At 28.6% G+C, this 13,398-nt stretch overlaps 1 protein-coding gene across 1 annotated transcript in view; it reads left to right on the top strand.

Moving 5' to 3' along the window:
- The window catches only part of LOC113551401 (elongation of very long chain fatty acids protein AAEL008004-like), a 29,898-nt gene extending 23,934 nt beyond the window's left edge, over nucleotides 1-5,964 (top strand). Inside the window, exons 2-8 of the mRNA XM_026953628.2 lie at nucleotides 1,455-1,546; nucleotides 1,938-2,209; nucleotides 3,044-3,100; nucleotides 3,214-3,319; nucleotides 3,400-3,536; nucleotides 3,639-3,788; nucleotides 4,245-5,964. Of these exons, the coding sequence (XP_026809429.1) occupies nucleotides 1,495-1,546; nucleotides 1,938-2,209; nucleotides 3,044-3,100; nucleotides 3,214-3,319; nucleotides 3,400-3,536; nucleotides 3,639-3,788; nucleotides 4,245-4,538 (1,068 nt within the window). The 5' untranslated portion in view covers nucleotides 1,455-1,494 and the 3' untranslated portion in view covers nucleotides 4,539-5,964. The remainder of the gene's footprint in view (nucleotides 1-1,454; nucleotides 1,547-1,937; nucleotides 2,210-3,043; nucleotides 3,101-3,213; nucleotides 3,320-3,399; nucleotides 3,537-3,638; nucleotides 3,789-4,244) is intronic.
- Nucleotides 5,965-13,398: the final 7,434 nt, after the last annotated feature.

Here is a 13,398-nt window from a genome sequence, read left to right as displayed (position 1 = left end):
CCACATAATCCTACATCATATTATATTAAACTAATAATAATAATATAATACCGTTCGTCTTACACGCGTTCGTTATTCCGTTCCAAGGCCTGCTCGGGCGAATAAAATATTTTTCAAACCGTCTAAATCATTATAATAGTAATATAATACGTCATAACAATGACGATTTTTTCGTGTTAAATATATTTATATATATATAATACAAAAGTCATTACTTATTTATTTTATAATAATATAATATGATAATTAAAATAGTACGATTGCGTCGACGATCAATCGCGCGGAATAATAATACACGTTATTAAAATTGTTGAGCGTTTGGTGGGGTATTTGAGCGAGTGGGTGGTAGTGGAGTGGGAAAAAACCCGCGAATCCGAAGTTTTGTAACGACGACGAGCGTGTCGAAAATCCACACGCGTAAGACCTCCACGGCGTTGCAAGAGAGAGTATGCACAAAATAATAATAATAACAATAATGTGTAATCTTTTTTTTTTGACGGCGATACAGTCGTGTGTGCCACGTATTAATTATAATACATTTATTATATATTTATTATTATATCACATCGCAGCTAGTTGTATATTGTCCAGCGACGGTACCTCCCACTATAATACCCAACTAACTATACTTACCATTTGTGTTCGTTTGGCCCGTCGAAGTGTACTTTCGTCGACTTCGGTCTGAATTTGAGATTTCAAAACGAAATTCTACAGTTCGATCGTGATTTTTTTCATTTTTTTTTTTTCAATGGAGATAAATACCTTCGAGATCGTATTGTCCAGAAAAAAAAAACGCTCACTGAAATAGTTTAGATTGTATTCGTTGTGCAATCGGACACCTATATTATAATACAATACAATACGAGTAAACATTTTTCTCTTTCTTCTTAATCACAGTGTTAATATTATTTATTGAAATATATTATTTTATTATCTGCTGCCATTAGCTTATCATCGGAATCATGTTTCGCGCATTAGGTGCCTAATGTAAAATGTATAATAAAATACAATTGTCTATTTTAACCTTGAGTAATTTTCAAACAGTGTCAACGCGTATAACTATACTATTATACTTATGTATGCATTGTACAATATACTCAATAACTATACGTTACACACTGGTTACTTTATAGTTCAAGCATTATGAAATGTTAAAAATAATTTATTAGTCCCTAAAATTATCAGAATTTGGTTGTTATTACTGGACAGGTATTATAAAAAATATTATGTTTAGAATAAATTACTAGAAGTATCATATTAAAATACTATTTATGCTATCGGATAACAACTAATATGACCGTAAAAAAAAAAATACAAAAAAAACGTTAATCGAGTATTCATACCTATTATGAATCTCAACTTAAACAACGCAAAAAGGGAATATAATATACAACAAATAGTAACTAATTTAAATCTGTAAACTAAATTTGTTTTTTATTGTTTGTTTTATTTAGGTTGAATACGTATACGTAGAATATCAAAACAATCATCAAAATGCTGGACACTGTAATCCAGGGGTATAACACCCTAATGAACGACTACAGTGGTAAGTAATTTTTAATATGAACTATTATATTTAAAACGATTTTAAATAGTATTCACTTATAAATTAAACCATTGATCATAACTATCTAATTATACCTATACCTTTTCATGCATAAATAATACATTAATTTCTTCTACAACATAAACTTTAGGCATTAATTCGAAACACTTCCAACTATTTCAATATAATATACACTTCAACAATCGATTTCGAATTATTTTATTCTCAACAAAGAGTTATTAAAATATTAGCATAATAAAGTTGTGATTACTTTTGATCGGTAAATAGGAAATGATAATTAATTTCGTTTTTAAAATTGTTACCAAGGAAATGAATTTAATAGTTTATTTCGCGTATTTCGAGGACTTACGATACCATTTTATACTTTCAGATAAAAGAGTTAAGGATTGGTTCCTTATGAGCAGTCCCTTACCTACCTTGATCATGTGCCTGTCATATGCGTTCATCGTAAAGGTTTTGGGACCGAGGTTGATGAGAGACCGCAAACCATTCCAACTGCGAAAAACATTAATCGTTTACAATTTACTGCAAGTCATATTCTCCACGTGGATCTTCTACGAAGCATGGGACGGTGCATGGGGCAATGGTTATAGTCTTCGATGCGAACCTGTCGATTACTCGACATCCCCGAGCGCTATGAGAGTAAGTGCGTCGATAACAAAACAATTTAATAAAAAACATCCCACATAAACGCCTATTTTGAACATCCGCGCATATGTAGTAAGCGTAGAGATACCATACATATCGGTGCTATCAGGTATTTGATTAATTTTTTTAAAAATGCTGACACTAGGAAACTTGAGGTGTGCTATATAGCGCAGTTCACAATGTATTAATATTTTATCTATAGTTTTGAATAGCTTGCCATTTTTTTTTTAATCTTAATGTTGGTAACATCGTTTTCATTTTTTTTTTGCTATCTGCAGAGCTACTATTTCGACTAAACAATCAGTCAGTCAGATTTTTTTTGTTTAGTGTTTACATTTTTTGTTTATTCGTTGTTACGTAGTCATGGATCACTTCACTAATTATGTGTTGATATATAAATAGGTAGGTTATTTCTGATCGTGCGACCTTACATCCTACGATTTTTTTGTGGGGTTTAGTTAAAAGTCTATTTGTTAAAGTTTGTATTCCATTTTTTTAATATTTAAAACCACGGATGATAGACATGATGCATAATAGTAGATAAACAAAGAATACAAACATTACGCGTAAAAAAATGCGACTATCTGGACGGAGCGAGATGATAACTAATAAAAACAAAGTTTTCTGACATTAAGATAAAAATAATGCGCGATTCAAATTCGACAGTATTTATCGGCCACACTATAACTATTATACTATATTAATTGTATTATTTAATTTTGGCCGCATATAAAATTTGCCGACCACTATCATGCGCCGCGCGCCGTGTGGTGTTATGAAATTGCCTATCCAAAATGCCGTCTCACCTGTTTTGATTTTTATTTGTAGGTGGCTCGTGGATGCTGGTGGTACTACTTTTCTAAATTCACAGAATTCTTCGACACCGTAAGTAATACATATATATATATATACATGCATATCATTCGAAATATCTAATAAGTGGTAAAACCGATCGTGTCGAGTATATTAATGGTTGTGTTTGTGTGTGTTTTGTTTAGTTCTTTTTCGTTATGCGTAAGAAATACGATCAAGTATCCACCCTGCACGTCATTCACCACGGAATCATGCCGATGAGCGTATGGTTTGGCGTCAAGTTTACACCAGGTGAGCCTGCCTGCCGAATAGTCGCGCGTTGCAATCACATTTAATTACATACGTTAGTTTAAAATTCTTTTCATTTACAGGCGGTCACAGCACGTTCTTTGGACTGCTCAACACTTTCGTACACATCATTATGTACACGTACTACATGTTGGCCGCCATTGGGCCACAAATGCAAAAGTACCTCTGGTGGAAGAAATACTTGACTGTGCTCCAAATGGTATGAAAATATTATTATTATGTCGTTTGTGAGTTACAGCTCGCAGTATATATGGAAAATCTCGCAGCTATAATATTCAACGTTATCTCGTCCGTGTTTCAGATCCAATTCATTATGGTGTTCATCCACGCTTCCCAATTACTGTTCATCGAGTGCGATTACCCGAAGGCATTTGCTTGGATCATCTTGTTGCACGCCGTTATGTTCTACTTCCTGTTCTACAACTTCTACCAACAATCATACAAAAAGAGAGTAAGTTGAATAAAAAATACAAACGGAAGAAAACGGTGTCCTTTAACTTCAGTATACTAATAATGATACTCGGGTTCTCAGCCGAGATCACGGGAAAGCCGGGATGCGACCCTAAGTCCGTTTTCTTGGAGTAAAACCGAGTGTTCTAGTGTTCAATATTACGTTTGTAGTCTAATTTTTTTTTCCTAAAAATTGGGGTCTGAGAAATTTGATCTTAAATTCTTAACACCTTCCGTCAAATTTATCTTTAAACTACTACTTTGTTCTGATATATCACTTTAAGTTGAATAACGAATCCTAGAAAAAGGAATAAGAAAATTATTTAATTGGGCTTGCAAAAATTGTATACTTTATAATATATTCTCTATTCATAAATCCAACAATTTTGAACATTAATGTAATAAACAATATAATATTATTATGAAACGAAAAATTAATTTTAAACGTTTCGATCAGGAGGACAAGAAGAAGGTAGCCCAAAAGAAGAAGGACGACGACGACCGAGCAAACAACCGGCCAGTAGATGTACCACAACAGCCCGCGGATCCAACCCTCCAAAACCAAGCCAAATCGTTCTGGTCAAACCTGACGTCGACACCGTGTTTCCTGCCTGCCGTCACAGACACCGACAGCAGCGAAGAGATGTATTCGCGACCACCTGTTAACAGCGCTGCTCGCAGTGCGTTCATGTCCGACGGTTCGGGAACATTTGGAAACAGGGCGTTCGTGTCCAAATCAGCAAGTGCGTGAAGCCACAGGCTCACCGCTCTCCCTTCAATTTTCCTTTCTCCCGTAAACCACTGAAAAACTACCCCAAAACGTATCTACGAATATGTGACGCTACATTCCCCTGATCCATAAAAACCGAAACGAAAACGCTCACAATATAATAATTATATATAGATATAACATAGCGTATACTATAATTGTGTACCGACCGAACCATTTATTTACGCCGTGATCACGATGTCGTCTGTTTCTATTTCCAATGACCTCCTCGGTTTTTGACTGACTCATTTGATCCTCGGGATACAGTCAGATAATAATATTAATATAAATAAACCATCACTTTTGTGTGTAATTTTCTTTTCTCACGTTCCAAGGACATCTTTATTATTATTATTATTATTATCATTATAATTAGGTAGGTACTATTATTATTATTACTATTATTTACGAGTATTTTGTTCCGCGCGACTTCGACGACGGTTCAAAAACAAAGAAAATTAATTCGATTCTCAGTGTGTTCACCGGCGATCGGGCAATGTCTCGTATATTTATTATCGCATAGGCATTAAGATGCAATATATATATATATTATATATAAATATTATTATTATTATTATTATTATTATATTTATTATTATTATTATTATAATTATTATTATTTTATTTAGCACATGCGGTCGTCTGTCGTCGTCTTTCGATTTAACAGGGTACGATGACAATAATATTATTGTTATTATGTTTGTCCGGTCTGTCGTGACAGTTCGGCCGCTAGTCAAAATCAGTTTAATATCATTATATTTTACTATAGATTTACACATTGTATTAAGTCGTGTAGTTATCACGTCTTATGAATTAATATTATTACTGTCGTCGTTAGGGTACGACTGTCGTACGCGAATTGTATAATAATATGCGCGTGTGCAAATATACGGCGAGGCAAGGAGGCGAGGAGGATAAAAAAAATAATCAATACCATGGTATACAATGACAGAAATCCAAGTGTTGACCAACGATCGTGTTAAACGCTTTAGGTCTCTGTTATTGTGTATATATAATAATATATTATGGTATTGGTGAATAAATCTGTTGTCCGTTTTTCGACCTGTTTTTTTTTTTTTGTTATTTTATTGTATTTAATATGTATTATGTTTATATAAACTATATTTGTACTATGCCAAGTCGGTATGATAAAAATGAAAAAAAAAATTTAAAAATAATTAAAAAACGATTTGTACGAATTACAACTCTCCATTTGTTTATAATATTAAAGTATGCTCGAACCGACTATTATAATTTTATACCTATTAAGTTATATTATGTAATTTAAATATTAATATGTTAATATGTAATATTCAGTCATTTATAGTGCCCTGTATTTCTTGCCTTGTTTAATTAAATATTAATTGTATGATTGAAATATAAATAAAAATGATGTAATATTTTTTAATGATTATTTGATTTTTTTACGCACAGTTTATTAGCGAAAAATTCGGTATTAGTGTACTTTAGTTTATACATTTATCACACACGAAAAAAAAGATAACGAAATGCATAATATTGATTATTGGTTTAATTAAATATACTTAATAAACCGTATTGTTATTATATGCAGTTACGGCAAATGCAACCTAATTTACACTAAAATTAACACAATAAATAAATATTATGTATATAATAACATGAATGATTTTTGAAATTGTAAAATAAATCTGTTTTTGAATATTTGTGCACACTATGCAAAGCAAATTATACATTTATACATATCTATGACTAAGTAAACTAAATAACTTTGGTTTTTAGTCTTTACTGATTTCTAATAAGTATATAATTAATTATATTGTGTATTCGTCATTATAATAACAACATAGCGATCGATCAACATTTGGACGGCTTAAAATAATATTTATACTATGAAAAATCATTGATAAAACACATTTATACCTAATGAGTACGCAATAAGTGAATAACATACCACAAATGCAATATTATCAAACAACAGTCAATGAAAGTACCAGTATAAGGGTAAGAAAGTATAAGGGTATAATACCTAAATCTATTGAAATATTGTAACTGGTTAATTAAAATAATTAATAATATTCTAAAAATTAAAATTCTTTTACGCATAATAGTATAATCTTACAATTTTTAAGTTTTTCACCACTTGAAATTCGATAAAACATAAGACCTGTATATTTACTATGGTTTATGCTAGTAATTATCTTACATAGTTTGTCAATCATTATATTTTGAACATAAATAATCTATACCAATATATAAAACGATAGCGTTTGTTTGTATGTTCGGGATAAACTCCAAAACTACTTATTCAATCGTCGTGCAGTTTTTTTTAACTCAAAGAGGACATCACAGAGAATGACATAGGCATAAATTTAGTTCCATAAAATTAATAAATAATTAGTTATTATTTATTAAAATAAACGTATAAATTGTATACCTATAAATATTATTACGGCGGCTTGCGTGTTTCCAGCTACCTGAAACCTGACCTTTTTTCTTTTGTGTGTGTTTTATCGGCGAGTAGATATAAATAATTGTTCCGAGAAGTAAAATACTTTCCGTACTATGTTATTTCAACAATTTTATTATAATATAATAAGTACTAATATTGTTGTATATTATACTAGTGTGTCTGTTTAGTAGTTTAATTAGCAAAAACCACTCGAAGAGACGAGTTCGTTGGTATATAATGTTAGTGACGGCCCAAGGCAAGGGCGAACAGGGCGGTCGCCCGGGACGCCTCCAGAATAGGGGCACCAGAAGCGCATTTGTAGGTGTTCAAAAAATTGTAAGAACTTATGCTTTAGTAAAAAAATTTTTAAATTATAACGGTGTGTAATAATTACATTTCTTTATAATAATAAATTGTTATATATTCAAGCTATATTTTTAAGGGCGCCATAATATCTTGGGCCGGCACTGTATAATGTTTCGCATATACTAAAATGATAGCATGGAATTAATTATTTAATTAATCTATACTAATATATAAAATGTTAGCGTTTGTTTATATGTTCGGGATAAACTCCGAAACTACTTATTCAATCGTCGTGCAGTTTTTATAAATTAGAGAGGACATCACAGAGAAGGTTTTAGGCATAAATTTAGTCCCATAAAGTTAATAAATAATTAGTTATTATTAATTAAAATCTTGAATGGAGCCGAGATGGGTATGCTAGTTGATAAATAAAATAATGGTTTTTTTAATTTTAAATTAAAAAATAAGATTATATTAAGCACATATCATATTTTAGTATGATTAAACATTATTAAATTATAGTAATATAAGTTTAATAGATTGATTATTGCTTAGAAATTCATGTTATTTTTTAAAATGTATAGTTATTTACCAATAATTGATTACCTATACGTTTTTGATTATTTATGAAATTTTAAGATTTTAAACTAAAATATTTAAAAAATGTATTTAGATTAGCCGACTCGAGTTACTGTGGATATTTTTCCTTAAATGAAAGAAAATCATTAAGTTGTGTAGTTTTTTTTATTCGAATAAACAACAAAGAGTAACGTTGTTATGTGTGTATAGTTTATAAACAAAAACTACTAAAAATGTTTTAGCAAAAGTTTTGTTTCAGAAATTGTTGTTAGAGATATCAGAAAAGTTTGGTGAGTATAGTTTGAACCACGTTTGAAAATATATCAAGTGGTATATCTAATCTATCTGATGAGGCTCATTTCGATCGAATTAGTTTACAATGCGAGGTACACCAATGCCGATTTAACCGGGAACTGAGGTACACTAAAACCGAAATACACTGATATAACGTCTTATTTTTATGTTATTCGTGTTTATTCGTGTAGTCGGGTTATACCTATAGTAAGTGTTATATATGTCTTTCCCGATAAAATATTGATTTTTATCGTTTTGGTATTATTTAGAAAATAATATTCTTCGAGTCTTTAAAATTAAAATCATCGCTGATAATTGCTATGGCACTTATTACATAGTTTTTATATATATATTGTATATTATAGGCGCGTATAGTGGTACTGTTTACAAAATGTTAATCTATAATAATAAATAATTATTCATTTATACTTTTTAATAGTGATAAATAATCATTAATCAATGATCTTGAGTTTTTAAAAATAATACCCTATTAACTATAGGTTAAGAAAAAAATGAGGATGAAACAAAATCGTTGATTATCTACAATTTCAGAAAATTCGACTTGAATATTAAAATTAAATCTATTCAATGTTTTTTCCTTTTATTAAATTAAAAAATATTATTTTTGTTCACTGTCACACAATTTAAATATTATTTAATTTTTTCATGAACTGTTCATATCAAAAAGGCAAGTATGCCAATCATAATAAAATGAAAACCAATTAACCGAATTACGTTGACAAATGTATTAACAAAGACAAATAATGAAAGTAATTAATATTTTTTACAATTAAATTCATTCATTTTTTTATGTTTTAATTAAGTAATTATAAGTAATTTATAAATTGTATTATGTACACATAATTGATCGAATAAGACATGAAATATTAAATTATATTTATAAGAGGGCGGAATATGTTTAGTGTTAATGTATGTATGGATGGATTATGCTTAATCCGACTATGCTGCGGATGTGCTAAAAACGAATTACAAGACGAGTTGTCGCAAATACACATAATAACATAATATTTTAGTGTTATAGTGTGGCGTAATGTATAGGCAATATTTGTACGTTTCTGTGTTAAAGTAACCAATTTAAAATTACTATAATATAATAATATTATGGTATCTCTCCATGTACATTTTATAGTTCAGGGCTATTTGTGTAAAATTGGAAAGTGATTTTAGACATATATAATAATAATAATATATACTTGCGTGAATTATGATAGATTTTTATAACATTGTGCTATTCAAATTGTCCATTTTTATTCATCAAGATGCGTATAATAATTTGGTACTTTCACCGATTTTGAATGAAAGTTATTTACAATAAAAAAATCATTAAAACTTAATACATGCATTCACTGTTGGGTTATTCGGTGATTTATCTTTGATTAATTAAATTAATGGAATATATCGGGCGATTCGTTAAACATATTTACCCCAATTATTTCCTTTTAATATTGAATTTATTGAAACATTGATTTTTAGAATTTTCAAGTGTATAGGCACCATTTTTTTTTTTTTTTAATGAGAACCACTATTTGTTCTTGTTAATTTTCAACCAGATTAATTTTTTGTATACATTTATGTACCTATCCAAATCAAAATTTGTACGACTAGCTCCTGAATTATTAAAATGTATTTAAAAAAAGGCAATGTTCTTAAAAATGATTCTATAAAAGTATAAAATATCACGGATACAATATTTAATATTCTACTACTAACTATTACTACTACTGCACTTTGACACGATCAGTTTTAAAAAATTAGAAAATGTTGATCGATTAACATTAATTAGTAACTAAGTACTATAATTTCCATACCATCATAGCCATCTCGTATCTTATCAACGTATTATTATAATTAATCAAAAACAATTATTATTTCAAAACTTGATTATTTTTACATACAGTATTAAAATTGTATACCATTTCTTAAAATATCCATAGCACACGATATAGAAATAGAATTCAAAACAATTGGTTTCAGTTAATCCAATGAACTATCATGTGTCTTACATACTACTAATATTATTTCTGCAGTGCGGCTTCGGTGGCCTTATCATATGGGTATTGAACATTATTTTGCTTCCTATTTTCAAGTCGAGTGTCTCACTTCCGTTTGTTGTATATAAACGTACGAACATAAATTACACAACTACCATAACTATTTTTAATGTTGTACTTACTCGAGTGTTTGACTGTGTAGAGATATTGCTACTAATACTTATTGCTCAAGTGCTGTCGCTATATGTTATACATTATTATTTGTTATTAAAACGATTAAACTATAATGCTTTTATGTTTTATATATGATTGAATTGTTGACGCTATAAAGTACCCGTCATTGTGCAAATTACATACTTATTGTTAACTTTTTAGGTATTTTATATAATCATCATCTAAACGCGGACAAAAAATATCACATACGTATTGCAATGAGGTCCGTCAGCCTGGCCCCCAAAAGTGAAAATTTGCACATTTTTTTAAGTTTTGAAAAATTAGTAATCAATTTGTTATAATTTGTAATCACAAATTTAAATAAATATAATTAACATAAATCAGAAATTTTACCATAACTATTAACCACAAAATAAATGTTTTCCTTCTAGGGGTTCTCTGCATTGAAGTTATGGTTAATTTTTGCAACACCAATTTTGTCATTTCATCAAATTTATTTAGAATATTTTTTGGATCTACTTCCATATCTTCTAAAAGCAATTAATAAGACCAGGTCATTAATCAGTTTTTTCCAGGAGTATTTCATGAAAATGTTTCCACCCGTTAAGAGACCATTCTTTTTAGCGTTGCAGTTAAAAATGGTAATATAGCTAACAATTAAAAAAAAAATGTATACATTATTAAAGCATTTGCCAATCTCAATTTTTCCATAATTGCTTGAATTTAACCCATTATTATATTTGGTTTTTGATTCAAAGTCAATCGATAAATAAATTAATTAATAAAACAATTTGTTTTAATAATCCATAGGCAAATTCTCAATGTTTGATACTTTTGGTATGTCATAAGATTGTTGGTAAATGCAGAAACTAATATTTTTTTGTTTAAGAGTTCACATTTATCAAATAAAGGAAATACGATTGTAATAAATGCTAAGTTTTGCACTAAACGACTAAACACGTTGTATGCCGCGGTCGATTTTGGTAGTATTATTTTTATACCTTAAGCCATTTAAGGTATACAATTGAATACCTTATGAAACATGTTTCATTTATTAAAATGCTTCTTCTGACTTAAGAATATCGGTTTTTGTTTTCATTATGTAACTATAATATGACACAATACTCATTATTTTCGCCACAAGCATATAGCTTATAGAAAATAGATGATTAAATTGTATAATGTATGATTGTATATTTGTAAAATATATCATTTATTTATATATATTTATGTATATGAATTCTGAATTAAAAATTTGAATAAGCCAATAAACTATTAAAGCGCTTAACGCACTTGTAAGTTTTCAGTATTGTGTGTCTCCAAGAAGTCTTTGCTCAAACATTAAAAAATTAAAATTTGAAGTTTCAGTTATAGGTAATTGTAAATAAAACTAATAAACTAATTTCTTAGGTCTTTCAACTTTAACAATATTATTGTGGTGTCATTAGTTTTCTCCAGCTCACCACCACACACAACAGGAATCAGGATACATAGAGCTATATTAAATTATATTGTTGTCAAAGTATTAAAAAACCATTATAAATCATTTTTGTTTAAATTATTATTATATTATGGTGTATGTATGTCTATTAAGTTTATATTTAATATTAATAATTTTTCAAGTAGAAAAAAACCATCTATTTTTAAATTACGATAAAATTATTATTGAGTCATTGTTTTTTATTTTATAAACATATAACAATATTTTCATTATTTAATTACCGTGAATCGTGAACGTAATGTTATTCTAAGTTAAATTAATGAAGTTATTTTATTAAAATATTATTTTGCGTAACTTGGTATTTTAATTTTTAATTTGCAGTACTTTATATTTATTATTTTATTAATAATATTTCAACTTAAAGTATGTGTTGTGTATGGTAAGTGGCCATATTTTTATCATAACAAATGTATTAATTAAGATAGTAAAAAATACAAAGATAAAAAATAGAGAAATCGCTCTGCAGTAATAAGTTGTAGGGTGTATAAGTTTCAAGTGTATGTCGATATCGAATGAGGTAATTATTATGGATGTGTTAGAAGCATTCGTTTAGTAAGTGACCTTCCGATTTTACCTTAAGTTTAATAATTAGTAAGTAGGTGATCAACCTATTATACTTATATGGTCTTATAATAAATATATGTATTATTTACCTTTTTTTTTGTATATAATATATTTTTAAAAATTTCTCCAGTCATTAATCAGTAGCAGTGTCACCTAAGATGCATTTAGCAATAAATTATAAAATAATAATTATAAAGAAGATTTATTTGAGAACGATTATATAGTAACTAATTTTGATTTATTTAGTTAATTTAAATACTAGACAAAGTTTATTTTGACCAAATGTAAGACTCGAATTTTTGGTATTGAATTTGAAAATACAATATATATTCCTGAAATGATTTCTTAAGTAGTAAACTCTATAAGTTTTATATAAGTTTATAGTTGGAATACTTAGTTCTGTTGAAAAAATCACATCATATAGTAAAATTGAAAGTAATTTAAATTATTTAAAATAGAGTATTTAATAAAGAAACTATGTCAAACAGAGTTAATAATTTTGTTGAAAAATTAATGGTCAAATAAATATGTTCCAATAATAATTAATGACAAAACTTCAAACTACATTGCTATTATGTGATTCAAAGTAATGTAGTTTTATGTGTTGCCATAGACACTTGTAGTGAATAAGGAGAATGTGGACAGACTAAAACAAGTTTTCTGTGTAATAGCACAATAGAATTATATGAAGAAGAAACTGCAGTTGAAAACAGGAAAAATCGATGATTGAAACCAAAGTTTCATTTATCAAAATCCTTTTTAGAAAAGTAGCCAGGATTTAAGAATATTGAATTAAATAAAAGAGAACCTATATGTGAAAAAGCGTTACTTAAAAATGGTTCTAGCTTCAATAATAAACCTTCATTCGTACCAAGTTTAAAGTAATGTATATTTTGCGGACTCATTATTATTCGTATTAGCTGTTCCTGTGGCAGAAAGTAAACACTGCCATAAATTTTTATTCATCAGAACAAATGAAAC

The sequence above is a fragment of the Rhopalosiphum maidis genome, chromosome 2 (genome assembly GCF_003676215.2).
Source record: "Rhopalosiphum maidis isolate BTI-1 chromosome 2, ASM367621v3, whole genome shotgun sequence".
Lineage (NCBI taxonomy): Eukaryota > Metazoa > Arthropoda > Insecta > Hemiptera > Aphididae > Rhopalosiphum > Rhopalosiphum maidis.
The sequence above is the reverse complement of the archived record's forward strand: the minus strand, read 5'-3'. Positions and strand labels throughout refer to the sequence as shown.